Genomic DNA, 17007 nt, shown 5'->3' with positions numbered 1-17007 from the left:
TAATGTGGGGACGACGTCATCGATGCACTTATTAATGAAGTGTGTGTGTGTGTGTGTGTGTGTGTGTGTGTGTGTGTGTGTGTGTGTGTGTGTGTGTGTGTGTGTGTGTGTGTGTGTGTGTGTGTGTGTGTGTGTGTGTGTGTGTGTGTGTGTGTGTGTGTGTGTGTGTGTGTGTGTGTGTGTGTGTGTGTGTGTGTGTGTGTGTGTGTGCGTGTGCGTAAACTACTGTAGGTATGTGGGTGAACCTGTCCCTCTTTCCTGTCATGGCTGGTCTGGCCCTCTGCACTGCAACAGAGATCAGTTTCAACATGCTGGGCTTCTCCGCAGCCCTCTCCACCAACATCATGGACTGGTAGACACACACACACACACACACAGTAACACAATAGTACCCACGTGCAGCCCTCTCCACCAACATCATGGACTGGTAGAGACACGCACACACACAATAGTACCAGCATTGATAACTTTTCTCACATTTCACAGTTTTGTTTTTTCTAAGGCAATGTAACACCACATGTTTTCATTGTTCTCTTCATATTCCCTTTCAGTTTACAGAATGTTTTTTCAAAGAAGCTACTAAGTGGAGACACCTACAAATTCAGGTAAGTTGTTTTTAGTTCCTCCATATTTTAGTAAATGAATGTAGGCCTGTTATGCCAGTTTTATATCCTGTACTAGATTATAATACCTGTTTAATTGTATCATAGGAATAAAAAAGCACAATACATCAGTGTATTAACAGATGTGTAAATAATGTGAGGAGTTGAGGAATTTGATGTTTACTGTAGATTATAGTATGTGAAACTGTACTGAATAAAATACTTGTTCCTGTGTCCTGTTTAGCCCTCCAGATCTGCAGTTCTACACCAGTGCAGCTGCAGTCATTATGCTCATACCTGCCTGGGTCTTCCTCATGGTCAGTCACATATACAGTACAGTGCCTTCAGAAAGTATTCACATCCCTTGACTTTTCCACATTTGGTTGTTACAGCCTGAATTTAAAATGGATTACATTGAGATGTTGTGTCACTGGCCTACACGTAATTACCCCATAATGTCAAAGTGGAATTTTGTTTTTAGAATTGTTTACAAATTAATAAAAAATGAAAAGCTGAAATGTCTAGAGTGAATAAGCATTCAACCCTTTTGTGATGGCAAGCCTAAATAAATTCAGGAGTAAAAATGTTCTTAATACGTCACATACTAAGTTGCATGCATGCACTCTGTGTTGCAATAAGTGTTTAACATGATTACCTCATCTCTGTACCCCACACACACAATTATCTGTAAGGTCCCTCAGTCGAGCAGTGAATTTCAAACACAGATTCAACCACAAAGACCAGGGAGGTTTTAGAATCCCTCGCAAAGAAAGGCACCTAATTTGTAGATGGGTACAAACATTTAAAAGCAGACATTGAATATCTCTTTGATCATGGTGAAGTTGTTATTACACTTTTGATGGTGTATAAATACACCCTGTCACTACAAAGACACACCTAACTCAGTTGCCGGAGAGGAAGGAAACTGCTCAGCAATTTCACAATGAGACCAATGGTGACTTTAAAACAGTTACAAAGTTTAATGGCTGTGATAGGAGAACACTGAGGTTAGATCAACATTTACATTACATTTAAGTCATTTAGCAGACGCTCTTATCCAGAGCGACTTACAAATTGGTGCATTCACCTTATGACATCCAGTGGAACAGCCACTTTACAATAGTGCATCTGAATCTTTTAGGGGGGTGAGAAGGATTACTTTATCCTATCCTAGCTATTCCTTAAAGAGGTGGGGTTTCAGGTGTCTCCGGAAGGTGGTGATTGACTCCGCTGTCCTGGCGTCGTGAGGGAGTTTGTTCCACCATTGGGGGGCCAGAGCAGCGAACAGTTTTGACTGGGCTGAGCGGGAACTGTACTTCCTCAGTGGTAGGGAGGCGAGCAGGCCAGAGGTGGATGAACGCAGTGCCCTCAACAACATTGTAGTTACTCCACAATACTAACCTACATGAAAAAGTGAAAAGGAAGCTTGTACAGAATAAAAATATTACAAAACATGCATCCTTTTTGCAAATAAGGCACTAAAATAAAACTGCAAAACATGTGGCAAAGAAATTAACTTTATGTAATCGCTGCCAACTGTGACTCTAACATGTATTGACTCAGGGGTGTGAATACTTAAGTAAATTAGATATTTCATTTTCAATAAATCTGCTAAAATGTGTAAAAACATGTTTTCACTTTGTCATTATGGGTATTGTGTGTAGATGGGTGAGGAAAAATATATTTAATTCATTTCGATTTCAGGCTGTAACACAACAAAATGTGGAATAAGGGGTATGAATACTTTCTGAAGGCACTATACTAAAGTACTGTTGAGTATATTACATTTGTAAATGGCCTAATATAGAAGCTTGTCTGTTCTATGAAATATATTCCCAAATGTATTCTCAAATATTAAATTTTTTCTGTTACGCTGTGTGCTCTGAACTGATATGCATGATTGTTACTGACACTCCGATGTTCAGAAGAGGAATTAGTCTATAATGCGCATCACCGCGCGACGCTCAACTCAACAGTGGTGTGTAGCTGCTGGCAAAGCAATTCAAAGCCTATACTTCATCACTCAGAATGCAACTTTCCAGTGCTACTATTTTTCCCATGTAGCCTATTGTTATTAAAACTAAATCAGACAACTCCATAATAGAATAGTAGACCTATTTACCTGGTCAGCCTGTGTGTTCTATGTGAGAGAAATACTCAAAGGAAAACATGTATTTTGACAAGCGGTCAATGCACAACAATTCTTAATGCAATCGTGGGAAAACACTTTTGAAGACGGTTTTGGCCATTTTAAGTCAAGAGGGGATCCCAGTTTTCCATTGCTACTGCATTTATTTCTAAACTCCTTCAATTGCACAAGTGGCATTGTTTTTACAAATACAGTTGCAACCAGTGTTTCAAGCATTGTTAGGTGTAGCTTGTGGTAGAAATTCTATAGGAAGAGAGACTGCAGATTCTTACAAACAACAAATGTATTATAAGATTTGCAAAAACTGAAGCAATCAACCATAACTAAGAATAGTTCAAAGTTGAATGCCCAACGATCTGAGTTGTCACTCTCCTCTTATAGAAAGTACATTCTTTAATCTTTGTGACAGTTTGCAGATGTGCAGAAACAGGCCCCGGGGAAATCGTTTTAAAAATAAATGTAGCTCTTCTGTGTAGATCAAGAGAGCTAATATCTCCACCATCCTCTGTTCCTACTGCCGATCGCAAACACAGGTCGTCACATACTGCCGTCGCGCCCAAGTGTCTCATAAATCTTAGATTTATGACTACAGTACCAGCTAAAGTTTGGACACACCTACTCATTCCAGGGTTTTTCTTTATTTTGAATATGATGTCTGGCAAGTTTCTTCGCCTTTTTACACCAATAACAAATTAACTATATACTGTACAAATGAACTATATACACAACACAAAACCCTCAACACAGTTTTGGCGATTGCTTCGTTGCGGCGTGATACAAAGTTGGACTATTTGTAAACATCATTCCTGCTCTCGCCCATATACTAAAAATGTTAGTGTATACTAATAGGTAACATATTGTCTTTGAATCTCGCAAGGATTATCCAACCCCAATACCAGCTCCAATTCTGTCGCCATGTAACATTATTCGGGTATTGTTACTGGTCCTATGGGTAGTAGTCTTATTGCTTTTGATTCTGTCCGTTTCCCCACTAAATATAATACTTTTCCTGTCGTACATTTAGCCAATTTCAACTGTATTGCCTCTACTCACTTTTTAATGACCGACGGTCCCACACCTTAAACAGGGTGACTTTCACTGTGACTGTATTAACTACACACACGGCTGCCAAGAGAGCGGAATTGGATTCTACTCAACCTCCTTTACTATTTCATTCCAATTAAAAATGTTTCAAACCTCCCGTCAAAGCATACGTACAAATTTGATCAACATACTCACATACCCAAGCTGTGTTCGAATACAATTACATACCGGCCATGTTCCAACGGGTGTTGAGCATTAGTGAATTCAACAGTTAATCTGCACTCGGAGCAGATAGCCAGAGCGAATTTACAAAGCACCTGATTTTACAATGTTCATTGAGAACGCACAATGACTATACCATTTATCTAAGCTAAGAATGACATAAATAATGAATGTTGGGTAGTTGGCATATAGTTAATATATCAATTTAACACTCAGAGTGCAAAATTGGGGCCCACTATACATGTTCGTGCACAGTAGGCTGTCTTTGGGTATGGTCTCTGTCAGCCAATTCTGTTAATAATATAAATCTCTTGTCAATGGTGAGAAATTTGCAGTGCAATGTAAGCCAGTCTGTGACATAACTGCCTTTCTGTTTCCAACAGCTGCCAGCAGTTGAGAAAATTTTAAAACAATAGAGTCATAATGTGACCACTCAATATCCTGTATGTCCCATGCATAGTACCAATCACATGTTGAAACCGTGTCGAACAGCATCATGAGATGACATGTCTCACGAGGCTGTACAACACTGAGGCCTTTTCCTTTGCAAAGAATATTAATCCCCAATTTACAGAAAGGTCTCTTCCTGACAAATTTACAGGACAACATGCAGAGTAACTGAATTGATGTATGTGTTATCAACTTTAACAGGTAGAGGCATCGTGAGCAGCTCTTTCATAGTCACTCCTGAGGCTCCCACAGTGCTGACGGATTAATTTGGCATGGGAGGTTTGGACATAGATTTAGAGTTTATGACGGACATTGCAGCGCCAGTATCTACTAGAAAATTGATTAACTCACCATTGACGAAAAAACAAACCATCGGCTCCTCACGGGGGGTTAAAAAAATCTTGAAATGCTGTGCAAGGGTGTCAGTTGTCTCTACCTTGTGTCAGTCCATATGTGGGTTGAAAAGGGTTGTTTTCGGTGGAGGTCCGGTTTTCCAACATTCCCCCGCTGCCCCCTGTTAGTTAGATTCGTTTCAACATGTTCTGGCGAAATGTACCTCCTTTCCTGTTGTAACAAGCAAAGTTCCTACCCAGTAGTGGTTGTCGTCCAGCCTGTCCGTCAGCACTGGCTCCCCCCCTTTCTTCTACCCCTTCCTCTTCCCCTCTGTCCATCGTCCAAGCCAGAGTTGATGTGTACGGAACGGATTTCCACTGCTCATGGGCCACCTCCTAGCGGTTTGCTGGTCCCGTAATTGTATCAGGTCTTGTTGGGGGTAGAGCTGCGGCTGGGGTGACAGCTTAGCGAGCTGCTGTCGGACAACCAGGGCTGGTGCAGTGGATACAGGGGTATAATAGGGGGGTGGAAAGTCATTATCATCAACATCCCTGTTTCTTCTTCTTACTTTTTTTCACCAATATTCCTTGAACTTTCCTGTCTTTCGGCTTCCCTCTCCCACTTTCTAAACTTGCCCCAATTTATTTGACATTTCTTGCCTTTCTTGGTTTCCTCAAACTTCTCTAACTTCTTTCTACATTCTGCTAATAAAACTTCACTCAATGTGCCTTTTTAAGGGAAAATATGCTACTTTGTGCCAGAGCGGTACCTGTACCAGAATGTCCCTGCCCCATTTATCTGCCAGTACCTTGTCCAAACACACATACACACACAAAGCAATAGTGTTTAATTAGGAACGTCTTCCTTTCTTATAATTCAAATTATATACTACCGTTCAAAAGTATGTGGTCACTTAGAAATTACCATGTTTATCATTAAAACACACATGACATGAGTTGCAAAATGAATAGGAATATAGGCAAGATGTTGACAAGGTTATAAATAATTATTTTTTAATTTAACTAATAATTGTGTCCTTCAAACTTTGTTTTCGTCAAATAAACCTCCATTTGCAGCAATTACAGCCTTGCAGACCTTTGGCATTCTAGTTGTCGATTTGTTGAGGTAATCTGAAGAGATTTCACCCCATGCTTCCTGAAGCACTTCCCACAAATTGGATTGGCTTGATGGGCACTTCTTACGTACCATACGCTCAAGCGGCTCCCACAACAGCTCAATAGGGTTGTGATCCGGTGACTGTGCTGGCCACTCCATTATAGACAGAATACCAGCTGACTGCTTCTTCCCTAAATAGTTCTTGCATAGTTTGGAGCTGTGCTTTGGGTCATTGTCCTGTTGTAGGACGGAATTGGCTCCAATTAACCGCCGTCCACAGGGTATGGAATGGCGTTGCAAAATGGAGTGATAGCCTTCCTTCAAGATTCCTTTTACCCTGTACGAATCTCCCACTTTACCACCACCAAAGCACCCCAGATAATCACATTGCCTCCACCATGCTTGACAGATGGTGTCAAGCACTCCTCCAGCATATTTTCATTTTTTTCTGTGTCTCACAAATGTTCTTCTTTGTGATCCAATCACCTCAAACTTAGATTTGTCTGTCCATAACACCTTTTTCTGAGATATGGCTTTTTCTTTGCAACTCTGTCTAGAAGGCCAGCATCCCGGAGTCGCCTCTTCACTGTTGACGTTGAGGCTGGTGTTTTGTAGGTACTATTTAATGAAGCTGCCAGTTGAGGACTTGCGAGGTGTCTGTTTCTCAAACTAGACACTAATGTACTTGTCCTCTTGCTCAGTTGGCCACTGGGGCCTCCCACACCTCTTTCGATTCTGGTTAGAGCCCGTTTGCGCTGTTCTGTGAAGGGAGTAGTACACAGCCTTGTACGAGATCAGTTTCTTGTCAATTTCTCGCATGGAATAGTCTTATAGTCTCATAACAAGAATAGACTGACGAGTTTCAGAAGAAAGTTCTTTGTTTCTGGCCATTTTGAGCCTGTAATTGAACCCACAAATGCTGACGCTCCAGATATCTCAACTAGTCTAAAGAAGGCCAATTTTATTGCTTCTTTAAACAATTTTCAGCTGTGCTAACATAATTGCAAAAGGGTTTTCTAATGATCAATTAGCCTTTTAAAATGATAAACTTGGATTAGCTAACACAAGGAGCCATTGGAACACGGGAGTGATGGTTGCTGTTAATGGGCCTCTGTACGCCTATGTAGATATTCAATTAAAAATCAGCCGTTTCCAGCTTTATAGTCATTTACAACATTAACAATGTCTACACTGTATTTCTGATAAAATGTGTTATTTTAATAGACCAAAAAGTTGCTTTTCTTTCATTTCTAAGTAACCCCAAACTTTTGGTCAAAAGTTTTAGAACACCTACTCATTCCAGGGTTTTTCTTTATTTTTACTATTTTCTACATTGTATAATTTATAGTGAAGACATCAGAATTATGAAATAACACATATGGAATCATTTTTAGTAACCAAAAAAGTGTTAAACAAATTACAAATCTATTTGAGGTTCCTCAAATAGCTACCCTTTACCTTGATGGCAGCTTTGCAAACTCTTGACAAGGGTACTCTTAAGTGTACCCCTTTCACTGACCAGGATACTACTAAGTTCTACTAAGCTATATGGAATTGTTTTAAGAAGGTAATACCAAGGATAATTTAGCTATTTGATTTAGAATTTTAAGACCCCTTGAAGTATAAAAAAAATAAATGAAAAGGTGATTTGAGGATAAATACATTTTGGCTTTACTGCTATTAGCCCATGCAAACTCTTTGAATAACAGATAGACCCCCCCCCCCCAACAATCTAAAGAAAGTTTGTTCTGAAGTGTCTGTCCTATATCTGAGAGATGTAAAGAAGATCAGGATACATAAAAAAATATATATATATATATTTAACCCCTTATTTTTGGCACAAAAGAGTGTACATGTATACTTCCATTCATTTATTTTTCAACTGGTGCTGGGGTACCTTCAGATGAGTATTGTGAGGCCTGTGGGCATCCTAGAGCAATACAAGTGACATGTTCGTGAGAGTCTCACCATCATATTAGTGTGTAGCCTAAACTGTTAGGACACTAGAGACGGAAGTTAGATCGGCTGTACCCACTTTAGAGCAAAACTGAGGACAGCCATTGTGTTTGAGAGTCTAAATTTCCCATAGAGGGGTCATAATAGTTTGTAGGCCAAACCGATCGGATGCTACAGACGATTTTGTGAGAAGGCCGATTTTTGGGAAGTCTCATCTAGCTCTGTTACCTTTCACAGCAGATTCTGAAGTGCAAAAAAAACATCTCTATCTTAAACTGAAAGATTTATTTTTATTTTTTGTATTACTTGTTATTATTATGCTAATTTGTTTTTGGGGGGGAGTATGGACATTGACTTTAGGGGTTAAATGGGCAATGATGTCTTAAATGGCCAATGACAGGCCTACTTTATAATAAGAATCTCCAGATCTCAACCCCATAGAAAATCTTTAGAGGGAGTTGAAAGTCCGTGTTGCCCAGCAACAGCCCCAAAACATCACTGCTCTAGAGGAGATCTGCATGGAGGAATGGGCCAAAATACCAGCAACAGTGTGTGGGAAAACCTTGTGAAGACTTACAAAAAACATTTGACCTCTGTCATTGCCAATAAAGGGTATATAACAAAGTATTGAGATAAACATTTGTTATTGACCAAATACTTATTTTCCACCATAATTTGCAAATAAATTCATTAAAAATCCTTGTGCCTTGCAAAACTATTCAGACCCCTTGTTTTTTTCACATTTTGTGTTACAAAGTAGTATTAAAATGGATTTAATTGTCATTTTTAGTCAACAATATTCACAATACTCTGTCAAAGTGGCATACAAATTGCTTAAAAACAAAACATGAATACAAAAATGCATAACTAAAATATATTTGTTGCATAAGAATTCAGCCCCATTGTTTAAGCAAGACAAAATTAATTCAGGGGTAAATAGTTACATGGACTCACTCTTAGGGTTTGACATGATTTTTAAATGACTAACCCTTCCTTTGTCCACAATACATTTCAAGCATAGGTTCAACTACAAAGACCAGGGAGTTTTTCAAAAGCTTCAAAGAAGAACAGTGATTGGTAGATGGGTAACAATAACACAATTGAATATCTCTTTAAGCATGGTCAAGGTAATAATCATGCTGTGAATTATGTATTAAGCTACCCAGACAGTGAAAAGAACACAAATGCACAGAATAAGAGTATTTTTTTCTGGTAATTGAGAACACACATATAGGAACACTTGATCTCGCGCGCCCAACAAAAGATAGGAAAGGTAGAATACTGAACATAAATCAGCAAAAAGTAGGTTATTAGAGTTTGACTATTCTGTTTAATACAATAGATAATGAATAGCCTACAACAAAGACAAACGTTTTGAAATAATCTGGCATAAATTTGATAGAGGCGGGACAATTTGCAGGCAGACATGTGTTATCAATATTTAATTTCCAGTCAATGCTGGAGCCTAAATGATAGCCTATTATGTTTAGGAAGTTCATGTCCATGGAAAAATGACTGTGCAGGGCCCACAATGCAGCTCTCTACCCTAGAGTATATTGTGTAGTGTATACCGGTCTCCATTTTGTTTTGAATATACACTGAACAAAAATCTAAACGCAACATACAACCATTTCAACGATTTTACTTAGTTACAATTCATATCAGGAAATCAGTCAATTTAAATAAATGCATTAGTCCCTAATCTATGGATTCACATGACTGGGAATAAAGATATGCATCTGTTGGTCACAGGTGCCTTAAAAAAAAAAAGTAAGGGCGTGGATCAGAAAACCAACTGGTTTTCTGGTGTAGCCACCATTTGCCTCATGCAGCGCGACACATTTCATTTGCATAGAGTTGATCAGCCTGTTGATTTTGGCCTGTTGAATGTTATTCCATTCCTCTTTTAATAGCTGTGAGAAGTTGCTGGATATTGGCGGGAACTGGAACACGCAGCATTATCATGTTGAAACATGAGGTGATGGCAGTAGATGAATGGCACGACAATGGGCCTCAGGATCTCGTCACGGTATCTTTGTGCATTCAAATTGCCATTGACAAAATGTAATTGTGTTTGTTGTCCTTAGCTTATGCATGTCCATACAATAACCCCACCTTCACCATGGGGTACTCTGTTCACAACGTTGACATCAGCAAACCGCTCTTCCACACAACGCCATACACGCTGTCTGCTATCTGCCCGGTACAGTTGAAACCGGGATTCATCTGTGAAGAGCACACTCCTCCAGTGGCCATCTGCATTGCTTGCTGTTGGGGGCTTTTGGCTGGGTTTCTGTATAGCACTTTGTGACATCGGCTGATGTAAAAAGGGCTTTATAAATACATATTATTGATTGATCGAAGGTGAGCATTTGCCCATTGAAGTCGGTAACCAAGCCAAACTGCAGGTAAGTCAAGAACCTGGTGAGGACAATGAGCACGCTTCCCTGAGACAGTTTGACAGTTTGTGCAGAAATACTTTAGTTGTGCAAATCCACAGTTTCATCAGCTGTCCGGGTGGCTGGTCTCAGACAATCCCGCAGGTGAAGAAGGTGGCTGAGGTCCTGGGCTGACGTGGTTACACGTAGTCTGCAGTTGTGAGCTGGTTGGGCTTACTGCCAAATTTTCAAAAATTGAACATTGGACGCTGAACATTCAATTATCTGGTAACCGCTCTGGTGGGCATTCCTACAGTCAGCATGTCAATTGCAAGCTCCCTCAACTTGAGACATCTGTGGCATTGTTTTGTGACAACTGCACATTTTAAAGTGGCCTTTTCTAGTACCCAGCACAAGGTGCACCTAATGATCATACTGTTTAATCAGCTTTTTTATATGCCACACCTGTCAGATGGATGGATTATCTTGGCAAATGAGTAATGCTCATTAACAGGGATGTAAATGAATTTGTGCACAACATTTTAGAGAAATATGTTTTTTGTGCGTATGGCACAATTCTGTGATCTTTTATTTCAGCTCATGAAACTTTTGACCAACACTTTACAAGTTGCGTTTATATTTTTGTTCAGTGTAGTATTGTGTTGTGCAGCCAAAGCTACTGATGGCAGATGCAAATTATAAAATACTATTACTATCATAATGATCGCCAAAACACAGGTATTATGTTGACAAATTGTTGCCTTAAAAACAAGCAATGAAAATGATAATTGCACTGAGTGTGTCAGCCTTTTTAAGTTGGAATGAAAGTGGTAAGTTAGCAACTTACCTGATATTTGGTTTGGGGGAGTGCCAACAGTTTGAAGATGTTCTCCCATGCTCCTTTGTGTTTCCAGGACATTTCAGTGATTGGGAAGAGTGGGCGTTCGTTCAGCTGGAGTCCAGACATCGTTCTGCTGCTGCTGTTTGATGGGGCCCTGTTCCACCTGCAGAGTGTCACTGCCTACGCCCTCATGGGACGCATCTCTCCCGTCACCTTTAGGTAAGAGTCTGACACACACAGGCAGGGGGCATCTCAATACAGTTAGCCATCATTCCCATCAGTTATTTTACCTCAGTACAGATGAAGGAAAGTAGATAAGGATAGAGAGCCACGTGAATTTATTGAGATGCCCCCCCACCCACTCACTTTCAGGTGGGACTATTGCCCTTTCAGGTGGCACTATTATCCTTGACAGTCAATTGCATTTAGACAGGCAGACAGTCTGTCAGACAGAAGCAACATTCAATAAATATTTAGTGCGGTCTGCAGCAGCGTCTAACACCCTCCCCTTGCCTCCACAGTGTAGCCAGCACAGTGAAGCACGCCCTGTCTGTCTGGCTGAGCATCATCTTGTTCAGTAACCACATCACGGTGCTCAGCGCTGCCGGCACGGCCCTGGTGTTTGTGGGCGTGCTGCTGTACAACAAGGCCAAGCAGTTTCAGAGACACACCTTAAAGGCCCTGGCCCACGCCCAGGCTCAGGGCCACAACTACAAACCACTACTGCAGGATCACAAGCTCAAAGCATCGGACCGATAGACTCCCCAGGAGACCAAGGGGGAAGAGACCAGAGGTCTCTTCTCTCTAACTTTGATCATGTAGAACCTGATACGCAGATGATTTGACTAGACCATGTTTTGACTCGCGCCAGCATTATTACGAATGAGGGAAGTCAATGGTCATCATAGCACAGTAGAAGGATCTGTCACTCAAGTGAGGTTTCGTTCAGTAAGAATGGTCCATTTGAGAGGCTGGTTTCTCTTGAGGTTTCATTCGGCCTCACTTTGATGCATTCTCTGATACCTATGTGAACTTGTCTTAGTGTGTAGTCTGACCACGGACCACTGTTTGACAGTGGACTGGTGCAGCAGGTGTGAGCAAACTTTTTGGCTTGAGGGCCACATCCGGATTTCTAAATTGAACGGGGGCCACACAGATTTATTTTTGACTGATATGTTTGTCAAAATCAATTTTTGTGCCAGACATTCCCGTTATTTTTTAAATATATAGGTCCATTTATATTTCGACATACTATCTATCTAGTTTTAGACGTTCAAGTGTGGCCTGGAGTGTTTTTAATTTTTTTTTTACCCAAAAATTTCCCACCTCCCCAAAAAACAACTTATTTTAATTTGTTTATTTTTACCTCCTGTGGGTCGGATTGAATGGGCTCATGGGCCAGATCCGGCCAGGCCGTAGTTTTCCCAGCCCTGGGGCCTCATTTATCAAAGTTGCATGCGCACAAAAAAAGACTAAACTTTCCTGCGCCAGTTAGGCCTCAAAGTTGGGTGTTTATCCATTTTGAAGTTGACGGGAAAGTGTGAGTATCTCCACGCAAATCTCAGGCCAAGCGTACACACTACTTCTAATGGTTGATCAACTGTATTGAAAGCAAATATTCTTATTTCTTTCTCGTCTGAGTGTGCCAGAGCGCAGAATAACTGATGAATTTACGAACGCTTAACACCCGTTGAATATGGCCGGTGTCAGTAAACGTCGGCAAAAAAACGTAATTAAATTGTTGCCAGCAGCACAGTTAGTCACCAACCCTCTGGATAACAAGAAAACAGCCTAACAAGCTCTGCTTAGGACCAGTAAAATGGTTAGAGTGAGGTGTTCTCTCATTTGTGTCTGGAAATAGTTAGCAAGCTAGCCAAAATTAGCCAGTTAGCTTGGGTGCTTGACTGCCATTGTGTGGTCAGAAAGCTCGGATCAACCCTACTGCTTGGCCAGAACGTCCAGTGTGCACTCTTGAGAGCGAAACATTTACGAACGGACAATCTGACAACTCTCTGAATTTACGATCGCCCTCTGAGCGCCCCCTCTGACACTCTAGATTGAATTTATGAACACACCCTTAATCTCCGAGCATATACCAAGGCAGGAGATAGAAACACAATCACGTATTTATAAACAAAATATTGAACAACAATTTGTATTTTTCATGGAAGTGTGGGCTGTAGGAAGCATTTAATTTTAAATTGTTCAATAGACAATAAAACTTGCAGAATGTGCGACTAGTGTTTGGCACTCGCTACAGGTGGTATGCATTTTTTGTAAAGAAACATTCTGCCCACACCTCTACAGAAATGTGATCACATTTGCCATTGAGCTTTCTTTTGCAACTATCATGGCCCAGTTCCAACATCACCAAATCAAACAGCAAATTAAGGCGTTGTTGTTACCATAACTGAATCAATAAGTTTTACAGGCAGGGTTGTTCACGAACTCACAAATTATAGTGTATCAATGAAAACATGATTATGTTCCGTGCCACAGTTTGATAAATCGCAATAATTTGTTGCACAGGCAAATCAGGGCCAGACTACTGCATTTGGGCCCCCAGAATTGTTTTAAATAATAATAATTCTGTTTAATAATGCTAAACAAGTTTTAAAGCGAATTTCCTGCAATTCTACACTATTTGACATGGGTCAGTGATAAATGTTTTCTATAGCTCATCTCATGCTCACATTTTCTCCATGAGGCTGAGAGAAAATGTTGCAGTTTAAAGCATATTTCCTGCAATTGTACATATTTGTTCTATCATATGCATATGCTATCTGGGGGGCCACTGACCTCCAGGGGACCCAAAAAAGGTTAGGGGCCCCTGGGCATGTGCCCTGTTTGACCGTTTGGTAATCCGGCCCTGACGTAAATCCTAGAATCTCCCAAGTATGCCGGAATTGAGTAAGAAATGTATGTATAGTTGATAAATGAGGCCCCTGGTCAAGCACTCGGCCAGATGGACAGATCTTCAGACTTCACTTCACTGTTACACTGTCAATTCCTTTTGTTGTTTCATTCCTTCGCCTGTTTTCAAATAATGTGAAAACTCAGGATTTCTCTAAATGTTCATTGGTGGAAGTGGTTCAATACAAGTCTATTTTTTCTGCAAACTTGCCTTTTAGGATTTTATTTTTTCCATTGGTCTTTAAAAAAATTGGTTATAGGCACATATTCTCGTTAACAAAACGGCTTTATTCTCCCGATTTCATTAGCCACCGTCCATCATAATGTAGAACAGTTAAGGCATTTATTAATTCCAATAGGGCATTAGCTCAGCTGTTTACCAACTAGTCACAAGTGAAAAGCAAATATTTGAGGCAGTAGCCTGACTACAAAGGTGTGTCTTACCCTCAGGGGAGAAGAGGTATGGAGAGTAATGTTTATTTGTTTTCCCAAAGCTCACTTTTGACACTGAACTTCTCACAGCAATGTGAAATATTTGAAAGCCTTGAGCGCAGTCTACAGAGATCATATCATCTGCAGTTCTTATAAATTCACCTATTTCTCTGATAATATTATTTGTTATTTTTCTTGCACGAAAACCTGAAAGGTTCCTTCAGTTTATTTATAGATAGATTGATTTGGTATGTTGTGGCATTGTGTAGCCTTCCACACCCATGCCTTACTTTATGTGCCACATTGAATCCTGTTATTCACTATGAGTCAGTTGAATATTTGGTTTAAAAGGGACTTCACTGTAAAGTGCCAATGACTTGGTGTACTTTATTTAAAGTGCTGTAATTCAAGTACTATACATGAAACTGTTATTTGTCTTGAGTACATTCCTTTGTCTTAACAGCGCATTTAATTTTAGTCATTCGGGTTGTGAAAGCCCAAGGTCTCAACCATTTTCACCATTTCCTCTGTAATTTCTATATATTACCATTTGGGTGATATAATCTCATATTTGCATTAAACAAGCTCAATTATATCAATTTTGTTGAGGAATCTACAAGTACTGGTTTACTCCACTGCCTGCCTGTAGACAGAGAATAAGCGAGCAGACAGTGGGTGTACATCTCCTGCATTCTATTCTGGTTCTCGTCCTTGCCTTGTTACTGAATAATACCGGCATAACCAGGTGTGTGACTTTCCTCGCTATTTTAGCAATTAAGCACCAGGGAGAAACAAAAACCAGCAGTACATCGGCCCCCAAGGACGGGCATATTCATTCCAGAAACAGTTTAAGAACTAATCGGAAGCAAAACAACATTTTCTATTGGACAAATTTAGGTAGGTCCCTCCGTTCTGTTTGCTTCCATTCCATGAAAAAATCCCCCAAAAATCAACAAAATCGGCATGATGAATACCTCCCTGGAGTTGTGCACCCCTGACACAGCCGGAATTCAAACCTTGCAGATTTTTTGGGTGTGTTTGATTTACACCCCAGAGTATCCCGGATAGATGGAGTTGCCAACTTAATTAGAATATGGCAGTCCTGTGGGTTGAAAGAGCTAGGTGCAAGGCTTGAAATCCAACCTAATCTTATTCAACCTCTCTATTGAGCTTAGGTTTAGTGAAACTGGATCTCATTTTTGTCCTTTGTCTATAGTGAAAGTGTGGTCAGTTGGATAGGATAAAGCGAAACTACAGAACTGATGACATTTTGTAAGGGGAAGCTGACATAAAAAGGAAATGTGTCTGTTTGCTTGAGTGAATGGCACTGGCATTTCCTTGGTTTTGTTATAGTGTGGTTCTTTTCTCAGACTAACAACAAGTTCAGCAAAGGAAAGTTCCCAATATGTGGATGTCTCAAGTTTGGACAGATCATTTATGTGAATTTGACTAGAATGTAATCTTATGTTCCCTGACTATTGTAATCAATCAATGTTTATAGCTACAAGTTGAAAGTTCTTTCTGACTCCTGTTGACTGATTTTGTTTACTTAATTATTTTACAAGTGCCACTTGCACATGAATTGTTCCTTTAGGGCTGTTTCTCTGAATTCATGTTCTTGCCAAAATGTGATTTTTACTGATGGTCCAGTGTTGATATGATTACTGTAATTAAGATATTTACTGTAGACTTCAAAATGTTTAACCGATGGGGTATATCGAAGGCTACATAATTTCTACTGTTAAGTGAAATTCTCACCAGGTGACCTTTTTCATCTCATTCTCTGAGAATTTGCTCAGAACCTCATTTTTTGGTTGTATTTTCTAAGTACTGTATCACTCATAAAAGAGAGGCCTCTGTCGTTTTTTAAAAGAAACCTGTGGACTAAGATTTCATGTTGATGCATTCCCCAAAATGATTGTGTTGGTTGTCATATGAACCAGACATAGTTTTACACTGATTTATAACCACTTTTCTAATTTAATAGCAATATGTCACAATTCACAATATTATACCTCTCAATCTGTGAGTCACAAGGATGAAAGGGAAAAGTATTGTGTAGGAAGGAGTACTTAGATTGACATTCAAGTCTGAAAGGCACTTAACCATCGGGCGGGCAAGACAGGAGTTTTGGCTGCCTGAAGGTTATGATCATTTGCCAGAAATGTAAATGAGCTATTTACTTGCAGAAATGCCATATATTGTCTGCCTTGCACCTAAACATAGGGTAGCAATCAAAAAAATAATAATCACCTACTCAATGGGGCAACCTCAGGGCAGGCTTGCACGACTACTCAATTCACTTGCCCCAGGCAATAGGGCAACCCTTAATTTCAATTCCTGGTAAGGGATGGAAATATATCAAAATAGACCTGCTAATATAACAAAAAAATGTATTGGGAAAAGGGGAAATGTTCATTAAAATTGTCAGTGAGGATGCTAATTGTATATTTTGGGGAGCTGTTCATGTGAATTTTATCTGAGATGTAATGATGTTTAATAATCGATAATGTTATCCACATGATTAATAAAATATATTTTTCTTCCGCATTTATATTGTTTTTTGTTTGC

At 39.9% G+C, this 17007-nt stretch overlaps 1 protein-coding gene across 4 annotated transcripts in view; it reads left to right on the top strand.

Moving 5' to 3' along the window:
• The window catches only part of LOC118359800 (solute carrier family 35 member E2A-like), a 42185-nt gene extending 25199 nt beyond the window's left edge, over positions 1-16986 (top strand). For all 4 annotated transcript variants that reach the window (XM_035738560.2, XM_035738561.2, XM_052482167.1 and 1 more), the window contains exons 5-9: positions 232-352; positions 552-605; positions 847-919; positions 11165-11310; positions 11613-16986. In XM_035738560.2, coding sequence (XP_035594453.1) covers positions 232-352; positions 552-605; positions 847-919; positions 11165-11310; positions 11613-11850 — 632 coding nt within the window. In that variant the 3' untranslated portion in view covers positions 11851-16986. The remainder of the gene's footprint in view (positions 1-231; positions 353-551; positions 606-846; positions 920-11164; positions 11311-11612) is intronic.
• Positions 16987-17007: the final 21 nt, after the last annotated feature.

The sequence above is a fragment of the Oncorhynchus keta genome, chromosome 27 (assembly GCF_023373465.1).
Source record: "Oncorhynchus keta strain PuntledgeMale-10-30-2019 chromosome 27, Oket_V2, whole genome shotgun sequence".
NCBI lineage: Eukaryota > Metazoa > Chordata > Actinopteri > Salmoniformes > Salmonidae > Oncorhynchus > Oncorhynchus keta.
This window is presented reverse-complemented; position numbering and strand designations above follow the sequence as displayed.